The sequence below is a fragment of the Heloderma suspectum genome, chromosome 7 (genome assembly GCF_057233095.1).
Source record: "Heloderma suspectum isolate Gila_16-S chromosome 7, 16-S_ref, whole genome shotgun sequence".
NCBI classification, from domain to species: Eukaryota; Metazoa; Chordata; class Lepidosauria; order Squamata; family Helodermatidae; genus Heloderma; species Heloderma suspectum.
In genome coordinates this window covers 18,521,877-18,541,974 of record NC_139464.1, presented here as the reverse complement: position 1 = coordinate 18,541,974, position 20,098 = coordinate 18,521,877, and the positions used below count along the sequence as shown (strand labels likewise).

The window sequence follows — 20,098 nt, the reverse complement described above, 5'->3', positions numbered from 1 at the left end:
ATATTAAAAACAAAAGGGTTCTCAAGTAGTATTTGTACTTGCTGACCTGACTGAGATGGAGATGCTACAGGGCTGGATCAGATTTCCTGCCAAGGCTCTGGATTGACCAATTCAACCGTACCTTTCTGAATCAGTCAGCCTGGGGGGGGAGGGGGGTGTCTGACATTGCAGTCAGGCAGGCATGTGTATGTTTTTATATTTTATATAATGTTTTTATATTTTATATTGTTTTACTATGTGCTTTTTGGTTTTAATTTTTGTGAACTTCCCAGAGAGCTTCAGCTATTGGGTGGTATAGAAATGAAATACATACATACATAATAAATGTTTCCTAGTGACAGGGAACAGCTCTTTTTAATCTAAATCAAGGAGGAAGCACATACATGCTGTTGCTCCTGTACCTCTGTGGCAGTCTGGAGCCTTACTGACATGTTGCTTGCAGCTTTTCATGCTGTGCCTTCTGGAAACAAAATGGATTCTTGAGCCAAAGTGTCAAGGTAATGCCAGTTAAATAGATAGGGTGCAATGCACATGTCAGGGAGCCAGCATGTCTGAAGCTCCTCTGTAACGGTTTTGGCTTAGAACTGGTTTTAATGTGGCATACATCAACCTACTGTCTGCCCCATTTATTACTGTTTTTTATCATTATCTTTATCATCTGTAAAGCACCTGTCTATGTGCATAGGTGTTTTACAAAGAATGAGAAGACAAGCCCCTATCCCAAGCTGCTTGCAGTCTAAAAAGAGACACAAGGGTGACAAGAGATGAACTGTTTCAGTTACAGTAGAATAGTAAATTCATATGTTTGTAACTACAGTGGCCACATTAGAGTTAGAATGTTGGTAGTAATTGGATTTATTATAATAGTTCTTTTTTTGTGTTATGTACTATTGGCAATGGCAGAAAGGCAGTATACACACTTAAAATACATTATATTTTAGTAGCCCTTTTCCTAAATGCTCAGATCTCACTTACATTCACCCCTCAGTAATCTTTAAAATGGTCAAGTAAGCTAGGTCAGTGTTCTTATTCTTATTTTACACATGTGGGAGTACGTTTGAGAAATCCTGACTTGCTTAAGGCTTTCCAATGGTTGAGCTAAGGTTTGAACATCAGATTTCCTGCCATAAAGTTTGTGCTGTACTGTACCCGTGCACTAGGCTGCAGCACTTATCCCATCCTATGTCATGGTGCTGGGCAGATCAGCACCAGCATCAGCAAACCCAGTCCAAACACACAACCTTCATTATGCATATGAAGTTTCAAGCAGTTTTTCTATTCTTGGCAGAGACTCACTATTACAGTGTTGTGAAACCTTTGCTTTTCAGCATTCTTTGTATTGCTTCTGCTGGAAGGTAAAGACCAATTTCATCTTTGTTGGAAACATTAAGGCATTCTAACTGAATAAGCATTCTAACTGAAGCCCTGAAATAAAGATTCTTCTTTTTGGTTTTATCCTGTTCATTTTTGTGTGTGTGCAAATAAGGAGGCAAAGAAATCTGTAGACAAAATCTACATAAAGGGGATTTTTAATAAGATAGTGGTAATATAAATAAATTCAGTATAAAATGTGGTTTTATATGCATCTGCCAGAAATAATCTGTGTCTATAATTAACACTAAATTTACAGAGATGTTGCAAAGCCTTCTCTGCATGGGGAATGGGGACCGACCACTGTCCCCACTCTACAATGCACTTTGCATAGAGTCAGCATCTATTTGGTTGTCATCTTATTGGTCCTCTGGCTGGTAGGTACAGCCAGTCCATTCTTCCTATATGGAGAAAGACTAGCAGGCTTGTTCCTTGTTGCAACCCAATCCAGGAGATCATTTCCCTGGGCCAGTAGGACAGGAAAAAACGCAGAGGTCTGAGATGGTGAATACTGCATTGGGGGGTGGCTCTTAGAAGTTGCCCTGAGTCCCAGCAGGTGGAGGGTTGTAACTTACAGACTGTATAAGTAGAGAGAATGTAAAGGTAGCAATGATAATGCATTTAGGTAGTGGTTGAGCGTACAAAGCACTGAACGTACATTCTCTCAGTAATCTTTATGACAACTCTGTAAACTTGGTCAGTATTACTCCCATGTTGTTGCTGTTGTTCAGTCGTGTCCAACTCTTTGTGACCCCATGGACCATAGCATGCCAGGCCTTCCTGTCCTCTGCTGTGTCCCAGAGTGTGCTCAAGTTCATATTCATTGCATCGGTGATGCTATCTAGCCATCTCATCCTCTGCCGTCCCCTTCTCCTTTTGCCTTCAATCTTTGCCAGCATCAGGGTCTTTTCCAGTGACTTTTCTCTTCGCATTAGGTGGCCAAAATATTTGAGCTTCAACTTCAGTATCTGTCCTTCCAATGAGCACTCAGGGTTGATTTCCTTTAGGATGGACTGATTTGACCTCCTTGCAGTCCAGGGGACTCGTAAAGAGTCTTCTCCAGCACCACAGTTCGAAAGCATCAATTCTTCGGCGCTCAGCCTTCCTTATAGTCCAGTTCTCATAGCCATATATTACTACTGGGAAAACCATAGTTTGATTATACAAACCTTTGTCGGCAAGGTGATGTCTCCGCTTCTTACTGTGCTGTCTAGGTTTGCCATAGCTTTCCTCCCAAGGAGCAAGCGTCTTTTAATTTCATGGTTACAGTCACCATCTGCGGTGACCTTGGAGCCCAAGAAAATAAAATCTGTCACTGCTTCCATTTCTTCCCCTTCTATATGCCAGGAAGTGATGGGGCCAGATGCCATGATCTTAGTTTTTTTAATGTTGAGTTTCAAACCAGCTTTTTCACTCTCCACTTTCACCCTGAACAGGAGGCTCTTGAGATCCTCTTCGCTTTCTGCCATTAGGGTGGTATCGTCTGCATATCGGAGGTTGTTGATAATTCTCCCGGCAATCTTAATTCCGACCTGTGATTCATCCAACCCGGCGTTTCTCATGATGTACTCTGCATATAAGTTAAATAAGCAGGGCAACAGTATGCAGCCTTGTCGTACTCCTTTCCCAATTTTGAACCAATCGGTTGTTCCATGTTCTTACTGTTGCTTCTCGACCCTCGTACAGGTTTCTCAGGAGACAGGTAAGGTGGTCTGGTACCCCCATCTCTTTCAGAATTTGCCACAGTTTGTTGTGATCCACACAATCAAAGGCTTTAGCCTAGTCAATGAAGCAGAAATAGACTTTTTCTGGAATTCTCTTGCTTTCTCCATGATGCAGCGAATGTTGGCGATTTGATCTCTAGTTCCTCTGCCTCTTCGAAACCCAGCTTGTACTTCCAGTAGTTCTCGGTTCACATATTGCTGAAGCTTCGCTGGTGGGATTTTGAGCATAACCTTGCAGGCATGTGAAATGAGCGCAATTGTGCGGTAGTTTGAACACTCTTTGGTGTTGCCCTTCTTTGGAATTGGAATGTAAACTGACCTTTTCCAGTCTTGTGGCCACTGTTGAGTGTTCCAAATTTGTTGGTATATTGAGTGCAGCACTTCAACAGCATCATCTTTTAGAATTTTAAATAGCTCAGGAATACTGTCATCTCCGCTAGCTTTGTTGTTAGTAATGCTTCCTAAGGCCCACTTGACTTCACTCTCTAGGATGTCTGGCTCAAGTTCAGTGACCGCACTATCATGGCTATCAGGGACATTAAGATTTTTCCTGTATAGTTCTTCTGTGTATTCTTCCATATTATATGTATATTACTCCCACATTGCATGTTAAAGGCTGAGAAAGAAGCTTGCCTAAGGTCACCTACTTAGAGATTTGAACTAGAAGCTTCACAACTCTGTCACTCAGCCATTATACTAGATCTCAATTGCTGCTGCTTGCTACTGTCATTTAAAGGCAAAACATCAGCCATGTGGTTTGTCCTATTTGTCCATCAACGAGTGTGAAGGTTAAACACTGTTTTCAAATGGTGCAGGCCAGTCATGGTCCCTTAGGGTCAATTCAAAGTATGCATCACAGGTATCTTTGCTGCATGTGCACCATGTTTGTGTCTTCTTTTTTGTGAACCGCCCAGAGAGCTTCGGCTACTGGGCGGTATAAAAATGAAATAAAAAAATAAAAATAAAATTCCTGTCAGTACCATAAAGTCTCAAGAGGAGATGCATGCTGTACATGTTGGGACATGTATCAGGAAGCCATAGTTGGCTGCTGCTCTTTGGCACACATCCAACTCATGCTGAGACATGAGTTCATTCTTCATATCTTTGGTATTTTCTGAAACAAACTCATTTGCCCCCGTAAAGTGGGAATTGGCCTTTTCACACTGCATTAATGGGTACATGGACTATGGAGCTTTCCTGTACTTCGTTGCTGTGCTGCCTGTGCTGTGCTGAATATTGGCAGGAACTGCAACTCATTTATAGATGTCTGACTGACATTGCTTCTGGGATGCACAAACACATGGGGGGGCATGTTGAAGTAACTCACAAGATGTATTACTTCTAGGACTGAGTAATAACCACTAGTTCCACATAAAACAGTTGCAGCTGAATGTCATGCAAGGTTTTTAGTAGTTTAAAGTGTTTGGGGATGGATGCAAGTGTATTATTAAACTTAAATTTTCCCCCAGGGTTTAATATTCTTTCCCCCAATATGCCTGAGTTAAATCAATAATCAGGGAGAGATGAATATTAGCCCATGCATATTAGCTCATGCATTATGTCTCAAAAATATTTGTTCTCAGATTGCTTTGTAATTTGCAGTGAACAAGCAATCTGGGGTATAGTCAAGGCAAGACAGGTGTCCATTCCTGAACTTGTCTGTGACACTGGTCTGGTGCAGATGTAACATTGCTCCCTGCATGGCTCACAAGTCTTGGAGATGCACACTCTGTCCTTGCATCTTCTGAATTAACTCCCCACTCCCTTCTCATTTTTGCCTTAATCATGGCTTTGTGTTACATATACACTGATATTAATCATGGTTAATGCTAACCATGTTTCCTTTTATAAACCAGAATTTGAAGCAATAGCTTGAAGCTGCATAGCATTAACCATGGTTTGCATTAGTATTCATGTTGTATACCAACAACAGGGAAGGGCTGTAGCTCAGTGGTATATATTTGGCATGCAGAAGGCCCAAGATTCAATCCTTAGCATCTCCCGGTAGTGCTGTGAAAGACTCCTAAAACCCTTGAGAGCTTCTGCCAGTCAGTGTAGACAATACTGAGCTAGATGAAACAGTGGTCTGACTCAGTATGACACAGCTTTCTACCTTCTAAACTAGGGGTGGCCCTGAACTTGTGGCCCTCCAGATGTTTTGGCCTATAGTTCCCATCAGCCCTAGCAAGCATAGCCAGTGATGAGGAATTATGGAAGTTGTAGGCCAAAACATCTGGAGGGCCACAAGTTGCCTACCCTGTCTACACTAGGGGTGGGCAGAGGCTAGATCTCAACTCCCATAAGCCCCTGCCAGCATGGCCAGTGGTGGGAATGCTGGGAGTCCAACACATCTGGAGACCTACTTTCTGCTCACCCATGGTCTAAAGCATGGTTAACACCAGCAAGAGAAGGGGAACTTATTTCAGAAGAAGAAAGGAACACTCAGAGAGCAAGCAATGGCTTGTATCCAATTTTAGTCTAACTTAAGTTCCATTCGTTTCAGTGGGTCTATTCTAAATAGGGCTATCATTGGCTACAATCGATTACATCTGCCCTGGGCCTCCTGTCACTGGTAATCCTTCATTTTGGATATACTCCTGTCAGGTTCTGAACTCTCTTCTCTATTCTTAGCCCTACTGTTGCATTCCAGGGTCCATAGTTGTGTCCAGATTAATTGATTTTCACAGGTCCAGCATATAATTGTATTCAGAACCTCAGATGATAATGTTGATAATATTCAAAGATAATAGTGTATCACACACACATATTCTCACTTGCACATCCATACCTCTTTACATGGATTCCTTTAAGAGCATGGCAGTGGATATACTATCTTCAGATAATTTGTTGTTGTTCAGTCGTTCAGTCGTGTCCGACTCTTCGTGACCCCATGGACCATAGCACGCCAGGCCTTCCTGTCCTGCGCTCTCTCCCGGAGCGTGCTCAAGTTCATATTCATTGCATCCGTGATGCTATCTAGCCATCTCATCCTCTGCTGTCCCCTTCTCCTTTTGCCTTCAGTCTTTCCCAGCATCAGGGTCTTTTCCAAGGAGTTTTCTCTTCGCATTAGGTGGCCAAAATATTGGAGCTTCAGCTTCATTATCTGTCCTTCCAATGAGCACTCAGGGTTGATTTGCTTTAGGATGGACTGATTTGACGTCCTTGCAGTCCAGGGCACTCGTAAGAGTCTTCTCCAGCACCACAGTTCGAAAGCATCAATTCTTCGGCGCTCAGCCTTCCTTATAGTCCAGCTCTCACAGCCATACATTACTACTGGGAAAACCATAGATTTGATTAGACGGACCTTTGTCGGCAAGGTGATGTCTCTGCTTCTTACTATGCTGTCTAGGTTGGCCATAGCTTTCCTCCCAAGGAGCAAGCGTCTTTTAATTTCATGGCTACAGTCACCGTCTGCGGTGATCTTGGAGCCCAAGAAAGTAAAATCTGTCACTGCTTCCATTTCTTCCCCTTCTATATGCCAGGAAGTGATGGGGCCAGATGCCATGATCTTCGTTTTTTTAATGTTGAGTTTCAAACCAGCTTTTGCACTCTCCTCTTTCACCCTCAACAAGAGGCTCTTGAGATCCTCTTCGCTTTCTGCCATTAGGGTGGTATCGTCTGTATATCGGAGGTTGTTGATAATTCTCCCGGCAATCTTAATTCCGATCTCTGATTCATCCAACCCGGCATTTCTCATGATGTACTCTGCATATAAGTTAAATAAGCAGGGTGACAATATGCAGCCTTGTCGTACTTCTTTCCCAATTTTGAACCAATCAGTTGTTCCATGTCTGGTTCTTACTGTTGCTTCTTGACCCTCGTACAGGTTTCTCAGGAGACAGGTAAGGTGGTCTGGTACTCCCATCACTTTAAGAATTTGCCACAGTTTGTTGTGATCCACACAATCAAAGGCTTTAGCGTAGTCAATGAAGCAGAAATAGACGTTTTTCTGGAATTCTCTTGCTTTCTCCATGATGCAGCGAATGTTGGCAATTTGATCTCTAGTTCCTCTGCCTCTTCGAAACCCAGCTTGTACTTCCGGTAGTTCTCGGTTCGCATACTGCTGAAGCCTAGCTTGTAGGATTTTGAGCATCACCTTGCTGGCATGTGAAATGAGCGCAATTGTGCGGTAGTTTGAACACTCTTTGGCGTTGCCCTTCTTTGGGATTGGAATGTAAACTGACCTTTTCCAGTCTTGTGGCCACTGTTGAGTGTTCCAGATATGTTGGCATATTGAATGCAGCACTTTAACAGCATCATCTTTTAGGATTTTAAATAGCTCGGCTGGAATACTGTCATCTCCGCTAGCTTTGTTGTTACTAATGCTTCCTAAGGCCCACTTGTCTTCCCTCTCTAGGATGTCCGGCTCAAGTTCAGTGACCGCACTATCATGGCTATCAGGGACATTCAAATCTTTCCTGTATAGTTCTTCTGTGTATTCTTGCCACCTCTTCTTAATCTCATCTGCTTCTGTTAGGTCCCTGCCTTCTTTGTCCTTTATCATGCCCGTCTTTGCACAAAACGTTCCCTTGAGATCTCCAATTTTCTTGAAGAGATCTCTAGTCTTTCCCATTCTGTTGTTTTCCTCGATTTCTTTGCATTGTTCATTTAAGAAGGCCTTCTTGTCTCTCCTTGCTATTCTCTGGAACTCTGCATTCAGTTGGGTATATCTTCCCCTTTCTCCCTTGCTTTTCGCTTCCCTTCTTTCGTGAGCTACTTGTAAAGCCTCATCAGACAGCCACTTGGCTTTCTTGCATTTCTTTTTCTTTGGGATGGATTGAGTTGCTGCCTCCTGAACAACGTTACGGACCTCCGTCCATAGTTCCTCAGGCACTCTGTCTATCAGGTCTAATCCCTGAAATCTATTCCTCACCTCCACTGTATATTCATCAGGGATATGATTTAGGTCATACCTGAACGGTTTAGTGGTTTTCCCGACGTTCTTCAATTTAAGCCGAAATTTTGCAAGAAGCAGCTCATGATCTGAGCCACAGTCAGCTCCAGGTCTTGTTTTGACTGACTGTATGGAGCTTCTCCATCTTTGGCTGCAAAGGACATAATCAATCTGATTTCGATATTGACCATCTGGTGACGTCCATGTGTAGAGTCGCCTCTTGTGTTGTTGGAAAAGAGTGTTTGCTATGATCAGCATGTTCTCTTGGCAAAACTCTATTAGCTTTTGTCCTGCTTCATTTTGTACACCAAGGCCATGTCTGCCTGTTATCCCGGTGATTTCTTGACTTCCTACTTTAGCATTCCAATCCCCTATGATGAAGAGGACATCTTTTTTGGGTGTTAGTTCTAGAAGGTGTTGTAGGTCTTCATAGAACCAATCAACCTCAGCTTCTTCGGCCTCAGTGGTTGGGGCATAGACTTGAATTACTGTGATGTTGAATGGTTTGCCTTGGATTCGTACTGAGATCATTCTATCATTTTTAAGATTGTACCCCAGTACTGCTTTTCCCACCCTTTTGTTGACTATGAGTGCTACTCCATTTCTTCTAAGGGATTCTTGCCCACAATAGTAGATATGATGGTCACCTGAATTAAATTCGCCCATGCCTGTCCATTTTAGTTCGCTGATTCCCAAGATGTCGATGTTCAATCTTGCCATCTCATGTTTGACCACCTCCAGCTTACCTTGATTCATTGATCTGACATTCCAGGTTCCTAAACAATATTGTTCTTTACAGCATCGGATTTTCTTTTCACTGCCAGACACATCCACAGCTGAGTGTCCTTTCGGGTTTGGCCCAGCCGCTTCACTCTTTCTGGCGCTACTTGGAAATACCCTCTGCTCTTCCCCAGTAGCATATTGGACACCTTCCGACCTGAGGGGCTCATCTTCCGGCGTCATCTCTTTTAGCCTTGTGATACGTTCCATGGGGTTTTCTTGGCAAGAATACTGGAGTGGGTTGCCATTTCCTTCTCCAGTGGACCACATTTTGTCAGAACTCTCTGCCATGACCTGTCCGTCTTGGGTGGCCCTGCACGGCATAGCTTATGGCTTCACTGAGTTACGCAAGCCCCTTCGCCACAACAAGGCAGTGATCCATGAAGGGGTCTTCAGATAATACAGGAATCAAATTGCCCATCTTCAAATATATTCGACCCCTTCATGGATCACTGCTGTCTGATGAGGCTTTACAAGTAGCTCACGAAAGAAGGGAAGCGAAAAGCAAGGGAGAAAGGGGAAGATATACCCAACTGAATGCAGAGTTCCAGAGAATAGCAAGGAGAGACAGGAAGGCCTTCTTAAATGAACAATGCAAAGAAATCGAGGAAAACAACAGAATGGGAAAGACTAGAGATCTCTTCAAGAAAATTGGAGATCTCAAGGGAACGTTTTGTGCAAAGACGGGCATGATAAAGGACAAAGAAGGCAGGGACCTAACAGAAGCAGATGAGATTAAGAAGAGGTGGCAAGAATACACAGAAGAACTATACAGGAAAGATCTGAATGTCCCTGATAGCCATGATAGTGCGGTCACTGAACTTGAGCCGGACATCCTAGAGAGTGAAGTCAAGTGGGCCTTAGGAAGCATTAGTAACAACAAAGCTAGCGGAGATGACAGTATTCCAGCTGAGCTATTTAAAATCCTAAAAGATGATGCTGTTAAAGTGCTGCATTCAATATGCCAACAAATCTGGAACACTCAACAGTGGCCACAAGACTGGAAAAGGTCAGTTTACATTCCAATTCCAAAGAAGGGCAATGCCAAAGAGTGTTCAAACTACCGCACAATTGCGCTCATTTCACATGCCAGCAAGGTGATGCTCAAAATCCTACAAGCTAGGCTTCAGCAGTATGCGAACCGAGAACTACCGGAAGTACAAGCTGGGTTTCTAAGAGGCAGAGGAACTAGAGATCAAATGGCCAACATTCGCTGCATCATGGAGAAAGCAAAAGAATTCCAGAAAAACGTCTATTTCTGCTTCATTGACTACGTTAAAGCCTTTGATTGTGTGGATCACAACAAACTGTGGCAAATTCTGAAAGAGATGGGAGTACCAGACCACCTTACCTGTCTCCTGAGAAACCTGTACGAGGGTGAAGAAGCAACAGTAAGAACCAGACATGGAACAACCGATTGGTTCAAAATTGGGAAAGGAGTACGACAAGGCTGCATATTGTCACCCTGCTTATTTAACTTATATGCAGAGTACATCATGAGAAATGCCGGGTTGGATGAATCAGAGGTCGGAATTAAGATTGCTGGGAGAATTATCAACAACCTCCGATATGCAGACGATACCACCCTAATGGCAGAAAGTGAAGAGGATCTCAAGAGCCTCTTGTTGAGGGTGAAAGAGGAGAGTGCAAAAGCTGGTTTGAAACTCAACATTAAAAAAACGAAGATCATGGCATCTGGCCCCATCACTTCCTGGCATATAGAAGGGGAAGAAATGGAAGCAGTGACAGATTTTACTTTCTTGGGCTCCAAGATCACCGCAGACGGTGACTGTAGCCATGAAATTAAAAGACGCTTGCTCCTTGGGAGGAAAGCTATGGCCAACCTAGACAGCATAGTAAGAAGCAGAGACATCACCTTGCCGACAAAGGTCCGTCTAATCAAAGCTATGGTTTTCCCAGTAGTAATGTATGGCTGTGAGAGCTGGACTATAAGGAAGGCTGAGCGCCGAAGAATTGATGCTTTCGAACTGTGGTGCTGGAGAAGACTCTTACGAGTCCCCTGGACTGCAAGGAGGTCAAATCAGTCCATCCTAAAGGAAATCAACCCTGAGTGCTCATTGGAAGGACAGATAATGAAGCTGAAGCTCCAATATTTTGGCCACCTAATGCGAAGAGAAAACTCCCTGGAAAAGACCCTGATGCTGGGAAAGACTGAAGGCAAAAGGAGAAGGGGACGGCAGAGGATGAGATGGCTAGATAGCATCACGGATGCAATGAATATGAACTTGAGCATGCTCCGGGAGAGAGCGCAGGACAGGAAGGCCTGGCGTGCTATGGTCCATGGGGTCACGAAGAGTCGGACACGACTGAACGACTGAACAACAACAACAACAACAAATATATTCGAACTGCTATGAAAAAGAAACTAATTAGAGGTGTTTGAGCAAGAAAGTTAAAAGATAACAAAGCCCCTCCAGCATTATTTTGCTGCTGAATTTGATATGATACTTGGGCAGTCGCATTTCTCCTCATGGGCACTAGCATACTGAAATGCCCATGTATATTAAAATTTTTGCACCCAAAAGTGTACTTGGTTAAGAACAGCCTGAACTTCGTGTATTTCAGAAGATTTATGTTTAGGCATTAATGCCATGGCCCTTTTTATTATAGCTTGCCTTGCAGGCTGCATGTTCACTTCGGAAAAACAGCATCATTTTACTTCATAGTTGCTATTAAAGGCAGACATAAGAAACACTACCTGAATACTCAACATTCTGCAGTCGTACATGGTAGGTTTTGTTTTGGGCTAGGCATTCATTGTGTGTCAGTGATTGCATCACTTACACTGGGGTCTTTGGCAGGCACATGAACTGCAAATTGTGTGTTTGCTTTCATCTGTTACAGAGCTCCTCTACTGAAGAGGCATCATTAACCACTCCACCTTAATGCTTCCCTAAAGCAGAGTTAAAGCAGGATTAAAATCCTCTTCTCCATTCCAGTGATTAACTCCAATATCCAGTTTTAATTCAGCTAGTTAGGGGACAATTGAATCTTTCATAATATTTGTTTAGTAAAATACATATTTTTGGTCAGGGAAAAAGATTTATAATGCCATCACACTCTACTGAGATACCTCCCCCATGGTTTGCAGGAAGAGAGCCATTGGCAGTCAAAGCTCACAAAGGCTGTTGCTCTGAGATGGTCTCAGCTGACATTGGGTGAGGGACAATGGATGCAACGGGCAACTCAGGGATGGCAGGGGACTAGAGGCTTGCAGTGGTGTTTCTTGCTAATTCCCAAGACTTTACTTCAGATTTTGTCTGCCTCTGGAATACATGGTATTGTTTAAATGTGTTTAAGCTGTGTAAGTCCAGTCACTTATTTTTCTTTGCACAAACTATCTGGATGTTCAGCCCTAGTCAGAACTTATATTTAAAGGACATACATTTGAGGGGGGATGGAGAGCTTTGGGCTAGGCCTTCCTCACCCTTCCTTCACAAAGTAGGCCTCCAGCAATTCCTTGTCTTATTTATTAGTATTTATTGATTATTTATTAACAATATTTATATTTCTCATTTGAAACAACCCCTGAACTGGCTTACAGAAGAATAAAAAAAAAAAAAAGAACACACTAATATCTAGATGCTGGTACACAGATAGCTCATGGCTAGGGGAAAACCAAAGCAACAGATACATTCTTAATAAATACCTAAAACATGACAGCGTTCAAGCCTGATGTACCTCAGAGGGGAATCATTCCACAGGGTAGGACCATCTCCATTTCATTGCCAAAGAGAAATCCGTAGACCGCAGCACAGAGAACAAGGCCTGTGAAGATCGTAATGGCCTGGGAGATTGGTATGGGGGAGACATTCTGTGTCAGCAGCTAGTAGGCCAGCTGGTGCTGCTTGGAAGGCTCTGGGTTCTCTGCTGCGCTATTGTTCTTTATTAAATTTATCTCCCACCATTCCACCCCAAAACGGCGCTCACGGTGGCTAGTTTTGATTTCTTTTGTAGTGGCGTGGTTGCGTGCACTCTCTAAAATCTGTTTCGAACTTACCGTTATAAAATGTGGAAGTTCATTATAAAATAAAATGTGAAATTATTGATGTGGAAGTTTGCCCCAGATTTTTCCTACAAAGAATTTTTAAGGGCCTGGGGAAAGCTTAACTACAAATGTATATTATAGTGTTATATAATGCAGATCAACAACAGTTCACTACTTTAGTCAACCATCTTTACATCATTCCCAGATGAAAAAGAAGAAGGAATATTGGGGAGCATACTTCTTCCCAGCTTTCAGATATCCATGCTTTCTTCTGAAGATCACATCAACCGGAAATATGCTTTTAAGGTGAGGATATTATTCATCCTCTGGTCTGTGGTGTTTAGTTGACCAAGAAGCTGTAATTGTAAACACAAGCACTGTAGTTTGCAGCATAGGCAAAAACTGCTCCAGAGAAGTTTGTTTTAAAAGTCTTGCTTCTTCAGCCCAATTGTAATTTTTGTTGTTGTTTGAATAAGCAGTTCAGTCTACTGTGGGTGTCAAGATGGAGCCTATCAGATACACACATGTTTGTACCTTCAAATAGTAATCCACCTCTGCAAGCCCAGCATCAGAGGTCAGCAAGGCTGGGCAGCTGCTGAGAGCTGATAGGCTGCAAAGGGCCCATCCCTGCCAACCCCTAAGACCCACCACTCACAGTTGTCACTACCCATCCCCTGGAGAGCCAGACTGGCCAGAGGAGAGGTGTTCTGGGAGGTCACCCGCGGCACAGGAACTCTCCAGGTACACCTCTCCAGTATCCACAATGCCTGCCTCTGAGGACGGACCCCATCAGAACCAGGCATTTGGCAACAGACAGCAGGAGGAGGAGATGGGCGGTGGTGGTGGTGCAGGTGAGTGGAGGGGGCAAGCGGAAGGGGGAGGGAAGAGGGAGAGCAGGCAGTAGCAGCAAAATCAGGGAGTGGGAGGGGGGCTTCAGTGGCACCACGCTGGGGGGCACCCAAAAGTGTGGCACCAGCCTTGCACCTCTGCCTAGAAGTAGCGTAAGGTCTATTTGTCCTCTCTTCTTACCTGTTGTGGGATTTCTTTGCAATGCTCCTGAGACTGCAGTGCTAGAACTTGCCCCATCCCCTGGGGAAACGCATGTGTGTCTGCACGCAACTCCATATATCCTCAGCAGTGCTGGAGTATCTCCAGAGGATTCCATCAGTTGCTTCACTGCCCTGACATTCCACACTTTGCTATCTTCCTCCCTCTGCTCCCTGGGAGTTTTTAGGTTTTCTTTGGAATAGTTCAGAAACTTACAGTTGAGAATTAGGCTTTTAGACTCATCGTCTCCCCCTATCAGGCCTTCTCTACCACCCCACTTATAGTTAGGTAATTACCCTCTGTGTCTCTGTTTATGAAGTAGAGTTACTTAAAAGCACTAATTTGTTTTCTTTACACTTGCAAAGAAATAATTATTTGCTAACTTGAATAAAAACACAGTAATTAATAGCAGTCTTAAATTTAGCCTTTTAATCCTAGAATCAATTTTAGAATATTATTTCCTTTAGTGTATATGTAATTAATCTTCCTCTGTTAAACATTCCTAACTTTACATTTTGTTTCTTGGACTTGAACTTCTTTTGGCTGTTCTTGACGATGAGTAAGCTAAACCACACTGCAAGTTTTAATGGGTGAGTACATATTTTACAACTTGCAGTTTTGTTCTGACTTGAAATATCTGAGCTAATATATTTCTATAATCTGTGTATTCCAGAGCCTGTAGTGAATTTTATTCTGTAATTCATAGAAATCACTTAGAAGAGCAGCAGGTGCACTGAGAAACAACAAGGTGTACAAATTTAATACTGATATGTTTTTTCCCAGTATAATTACCACAAAAGATGAACATGTTGATGAATAACATTGTATTGGTTACTGTGTGATGAGTTTCTAGAGGTAGCCTGCATAAATCTTGAAACTAATGAATTACTGATTAAGGAAACCAGTAACATTCTTTGATTCACCCCCCCCCCATCTCTTTTACAGACTGTTGTAACTTCCCCCCCAAAATGACCATGTCATTTCCAATCAGGCAGCTCATCCAAATATGAGGACCTATTATTTCTGCACAGATACAGGGAAGGAAATGGAGTTATGGATGAAAGCCATGATAGATGCAGCGCTTGTACAGACAGAGCCTGTGAAAAGGTAATGTAGGTCGACAATCCCATAGAATTCCATCCGTTTACGGTACCAGACTTGGTTTCATTATCTTGAATGGATATGTCCTGAAATATGAGTAATGGCAACTCTGATAGATACTTCTTAGCTTTGCCAAACATCACATACTTTTAGAAAGTAGTGTTGAGCCTAAAAATATTTTCTATCAAAATCCAGTTGTTTTCCAGGGTCTTGTACTGGTGTAGGGCATTTGTTCAGAAGCTTTTTACTGGAGCTGGGGAACAAAGATGCACAGTTTGCAGCTTGTGCTGCTGGGGTTTGATCCCAGTTTGTCAATAATGAGGTGATTATTTATTTATTTATTTATTTTATTTCATTTCTATACCGCACCATAGCCGAAGCTCTCTGGGCGGTTCACAAAAATTAAAACCAAACAGCACACAATAAAACCATTTAAAATATATAGAACATTAAAACCACAATATAACAATACAACCACAATAAAACCTAGCAGCATTTCAGGAGTTTAAAATACAGATTTAAAACAGCAAAGCTAAAAGTTTAGAAAGCTAAAATGCCTGGGAAAATAAAAAGGTCTTCACCTGGCGACGAAAGGAATACAATGTAGGTGCCAGGCGAACCTCACTAGGGAGCTCATTCCAGAGCCGGGGTGCCACAGCAGAAAAAGCCTTCCTCCTAGTAGCCACCCACCTCACTTCCTTTGGCAGGGGCTCACGATGATCTTAAGGTCTGGGCAGGCATATATGGGAGGAGGCAATCCTTCAGATAACCTGGCCCCAAGCCATTAAGGGCTTTAAATGTTAATACCAGCACTTTGAATCGGGCCCGGAAATGGACTGGCAGCCAGTGCAGCTGAAAAAGTACTGGTGTAATATGAGCTCGCTGGCCAGTCCCTGTTAACAATCTTGCTGCCCTATTTTGGATCAGCTGACGTTTCCAGACCATTTTCAAAGGCAGCCCCACGTATAACACATTGCAGTAATGCAGACAAGAAGTTATCTGAGCATGGATAACTGTAGCTAGGCTATCTCTGTCCAGATAAGGGCGTAGTTGGTATACCAGCCTAAGCTGATAAGAAGTGCTCCGTGCCACTGAGTTCACCTATGCCTCAAGTGACAGTTCTGGATCCAAGAGCACCCCCAAACTACGAACGTGATCCTTTAGGGGGAATGCAACCCCCTCCAGAACAGGTTGAATATCGCCTAGCCAGGCAGACGAACCACCCACTAAACTGTACCTCCGTCTTGTCTGGATTGAGTTTCAGTTTATTGGCCCTCATCCAGTCCATTACCATGTCCAGGCACTGATTCAGAACAGCCACTGCCTCACCTGGTTTTGATGAGAAAGAGAGGTAGAGCTGGGTGTCATCCGCATATTGATGGCACCTCAGCCCACACCTCCGCATAACCTCCCCCAGCGGTTTCATGTAGATGTTAAACAGCATGGGGGATAAAGTAGAGCCCTGTGGAACCTGATGGCACAATTGCCATGGCACAGAGCAATAATCCCCCAGCACCACCTTCTGGAATTGGCCATCCAAGTAGGAGCGGAACCACTGCAGTGCAGTGCCTCCAACTCCCCACCCAGACAACCTATCCAGAAGGATACCATGGTCGATGGTATCGAAAGCCGTTGAGAGGTCCAGGAGAATCAACAGGGTCGCACTCCCCCTGTCCCTCTCCCAGCAGAGGTCATCCCACAGGGCGACCAAGGCAGTTTCCATTCCAAAACCAGGCCTGAAGCCCGACTGAAATGGATCTAGATAATCCGTTTCATTCAACAGTGCCTGGAGCTGTCCTACAACCACCCGCTCAAGCACCTTGCCCAGGAAGGGGATGTTGGCCACTGGCCTATAATTGTTAACATCCTCTGGGTCCAGGTTAGGCTTTTTCAGGAGTGGTCTAATTACCGCCTCTTTTAAAGCGGCAGGCACCACTCCCTCTCTCAAGGAGGAATTTACAACCTCCTGGACCCAGCCGGACATCCCCTCCTTGTTTGATTTAATAAGCCATGAAGCAAGGGTCAAGCACACAAGTTGATTGGACTTGGCCACGCACCTTGTCTGCATCCTCAGGCCTCAGTAACTGAAACTCATCCAATAAAACTGGACCAGACAGTGCTCTGAACGCCTCTACCAATGGAACTGCATTAATCGTGGTGTCCAATTCATGACGAATCTGAGCGACTTTATCTTCAAAGTGCCTTGCAAACTTATCACAGCGTGCCACTGAGGGTTCCACTGTCTCTCTCCCTGGCCCAGAATGTAACAGGCCGCGAACCACTCGGAAAATCTCCACTGGACAACACTGAGAAGATGCAATGCTGGTGGAAAAGAACTGTCTCTTTGCCACCCTCACCGCCACAGAGTAGGCTTGATAGTGAGCTCTTACCTGTGTTCAGTCAGACTCAGCACGAGTTCTCCCCCACTTGCATTCTAGCCATCTCCCCTCTTGCTTCATTGCCCTCAGCTCAGGTGTATACCAAGGAGCTGATTGGGCTCTGCTCAGAGGGAGAGGGCGCTTGGGCACGATCCTGTCAACCACCCAAGTCATCTCTGCATTCCACAGAGCAACCTGGACTTTGACTTACCAGCCATACCAGCAGGAAAATCCCCCAGAGCCCTCTGGAATCCATTGGAATCCATTAATCTCCGGGGGTGGACCATTTTAATAGGTCCCCCACGCTTGCAGAGGGGGAAGGCTGGCAGGAGTCTAAACCTCAGCAGGAAGTGATCTGACCATGACAAAGGGACAGATGTTAATTCCTCCACTTTCAGATCACCATCCTCCTGCCCAGTCGAGAAAACCAGATCAAGCATGTGTCCTTTTATATGTGTTGGGCTGATGACATGTTGGGACAGCCCCATGGTTGTCATCATGGCCATGAAGTCCTGAGCTGCCCCGGATACAGCAGCCTCGGAATGGAAGTTGAGATCCCCTAGGACCATCATCCTAGGGGTCCTCAACACCAAGTCTGAGACCACCTCTGTCAGCTCAGGCAGGGAGTCTGATGGGCAGTGGGGTGGGCGGTACACCAACAGAATCCCTAATTTGTCCTGGGTACCCAACACAAGGTACAAACACTCAAGATCTGCACTCGAATGAGCAGGAAGCCTGGAGAGGGAGATTGAATTCTTATAGACCACGGCAACCCCCCCTCCCCGACCCTCAAGTCGGTGTTGGTGCTGCACCGAGTACCCAGGAGGGCACAGCTGGGAGAGAGTGACCCCTCCCAGTTCCCCTACCCAGGTTTCAGTAATACATACCAGGTCAGCCCCCTCATCCACAATCAAATCATGGATGAGGGAGATTTTATTTTGGGCCGACCTGGCATTCAGCAGCAGCAGCACCAGACCCGAGGGCAGACTGGTAAGGCTGCCAGGAACCATCAGGTTGGGGGAAGAACCAGAAGAGGGGACAGCTGTAAGGTGTCTAGCCCCTCTTCTCCTCAGCTGGCCTGTTAATCCCCCAATACCATACCTCCCCCTGCCTGTGACCACAGTTATAGTGGCACCTCCCCGACCCCCTGAGTTGCTCCATTGTCCTCCCAGGCACATATTAAAATGTTAGGATATAAAATGTACAACAGTGTAAAAGAATATAAAAGATAAAAGAGATAAAAGAGAACAGCAGCTAAGAAGGAGCAGATAAAATCCATGTTTGCCCCTTTCTCCCTGGTCTTTAAAGCTGCTGCCCCCTGCTGCTGCTATTTGCTGCTGGTATCTGTGGCTGCTGGTGTCTCTAGAGAGGCAGGTGGGTGGGTCTTCAGGTGCTGTTCCATGCGATACCAAGTGTGACTCCAAGTGTGACACTTAGCGTCGCACTTGGCGCGACGCCGAGGCGCAGCCTCTGGCAGCCCCACCTTAAGTACCTGTTTGGCGGGGGCAGAAGCAGGCTCAGGATCCACCTGGTACAGCTGGCTGGTCCTCCTTCCCACAGGCTCCTTCTCCCTATAGAGGTAATAAGCTGATTCTAATGGCTTCTTGAATGAGTTATGTCCCTGGTTTGATTCCTGGCTTCTTAAGTTAAGAAGGATCTTAATTTGCTGCGCCTTACAGCTTATTGATAATGTTCTTAATACTTTAGGAAAAGACTAAAACTTATTTTTGCTTCTGAACTCAAAGACTTAGAAGGTGTCAACAGCAAAAACACCAGAAGAGAGACTCTCATCAAGACTCCTTCCTTCCTCCCATTTATTGAAATACTGCATTTTTTATAGTTGAAGTAGATGGTTGTTCCCAAGTTAGAACTGCATCATACTGAACACCGGGAGTAATGAAATCATTACGTTCCATTAACTACACTAATTTGGATCCATCTTGAATGAGTCAGAATTAAAGGTGGTACCAGGGAAATGGTGGGAGGGAGGAATCTAAGTCTCACTTCTTTTTGTTCTTAACTTTTTAATTTCAAAAATAAAAATATGTCTGCAAATTCAGAAGAGCAATACGACAGTGGAACCAATTACCTGGGGAGGTGGTGGGCTCTCCCACACTGGAGGCCTTCAAGACGAGGCTGGACAGCCATTTGTCAGGGATGCTGTGACTTGGATTCCTGCATTGAGCAGGGGGTTGGACTCGATGGCCTTGTAGGCCCCTTCCAACCCTACTATTCTATGATTCTAAATTTGCTGGTACAAGTTTAATATTTAAAAAGGATCTTAAAAAACAACTTTTCATATTGAACCAGTCATTTGAGACATTGGGCCTCTTCTCCTTTTCTCTCCGTGTTATGTGTGTGTGCGTGTGTGTGTGTGTGTGTGTGTGTGTAACACCTTTTCTAGATTTCCATTCTGTAGTCATGAATATGTATAATGCACATTTTACTGAAGTTCTTTTGCCTTGGAGACTTAATTGTAAGTACTCTCACATAATGATGTCTGCTGGTTGTTGTTTTTTTATATAAGTAGACCTAGGTTTAATAATGTCCTGAGGGGTCTATTGAGAATAATTAATCCTAACTGTTTAAATAAGCAAAAGTCCATTTAAACTTGTCACTCAAGCAATGAAACAAGCTCTCATGTGGTTACTTTACTGATTATATCCTGACCCTAATTTAGGTAATTCCAAATAAAACACCGACTCTTCTCACATTATATAAAATTTTAAAATGCATTTCTTTTCTTTTTAAGAAGGAAAAGGTAAAATGTTACTTCATCACAGCAACTTTCAGT

At 44.0% G+C, this 20,098-nt stretch overlaps 1 protein-coding gene across 18 annotated transcripts in view; it reads left to right on the top strand.

The window, feature by feature from the left end:
- PLEKHA5 (pleckstrin homology domain containing A5) overlaps positions 1 to 20,098 on the top strand; it is a 267,495-nt gene that overhangs the window by 175,782 nt on the left and 71,615 nt on the right. For all 18 annotated transcript variants that reach the window (XM_084809202.1, XM_084809207.1, XM_084809201.1 and 15 more), the window contains 2 exons: positions 12,984 to 13,084; positions 14,817 to 14,932. In XM_084809202.1, the coding sequence (XP_084665328.1) occupies positions 12,984 to 13,084; positions 14,817 to 14,932 (217 nt within the window). The remainder of the gene's footprint in view (positions 1 to 12,983; positions 13,085 to 14,816; positions 14,933 to 20,098) is intronic.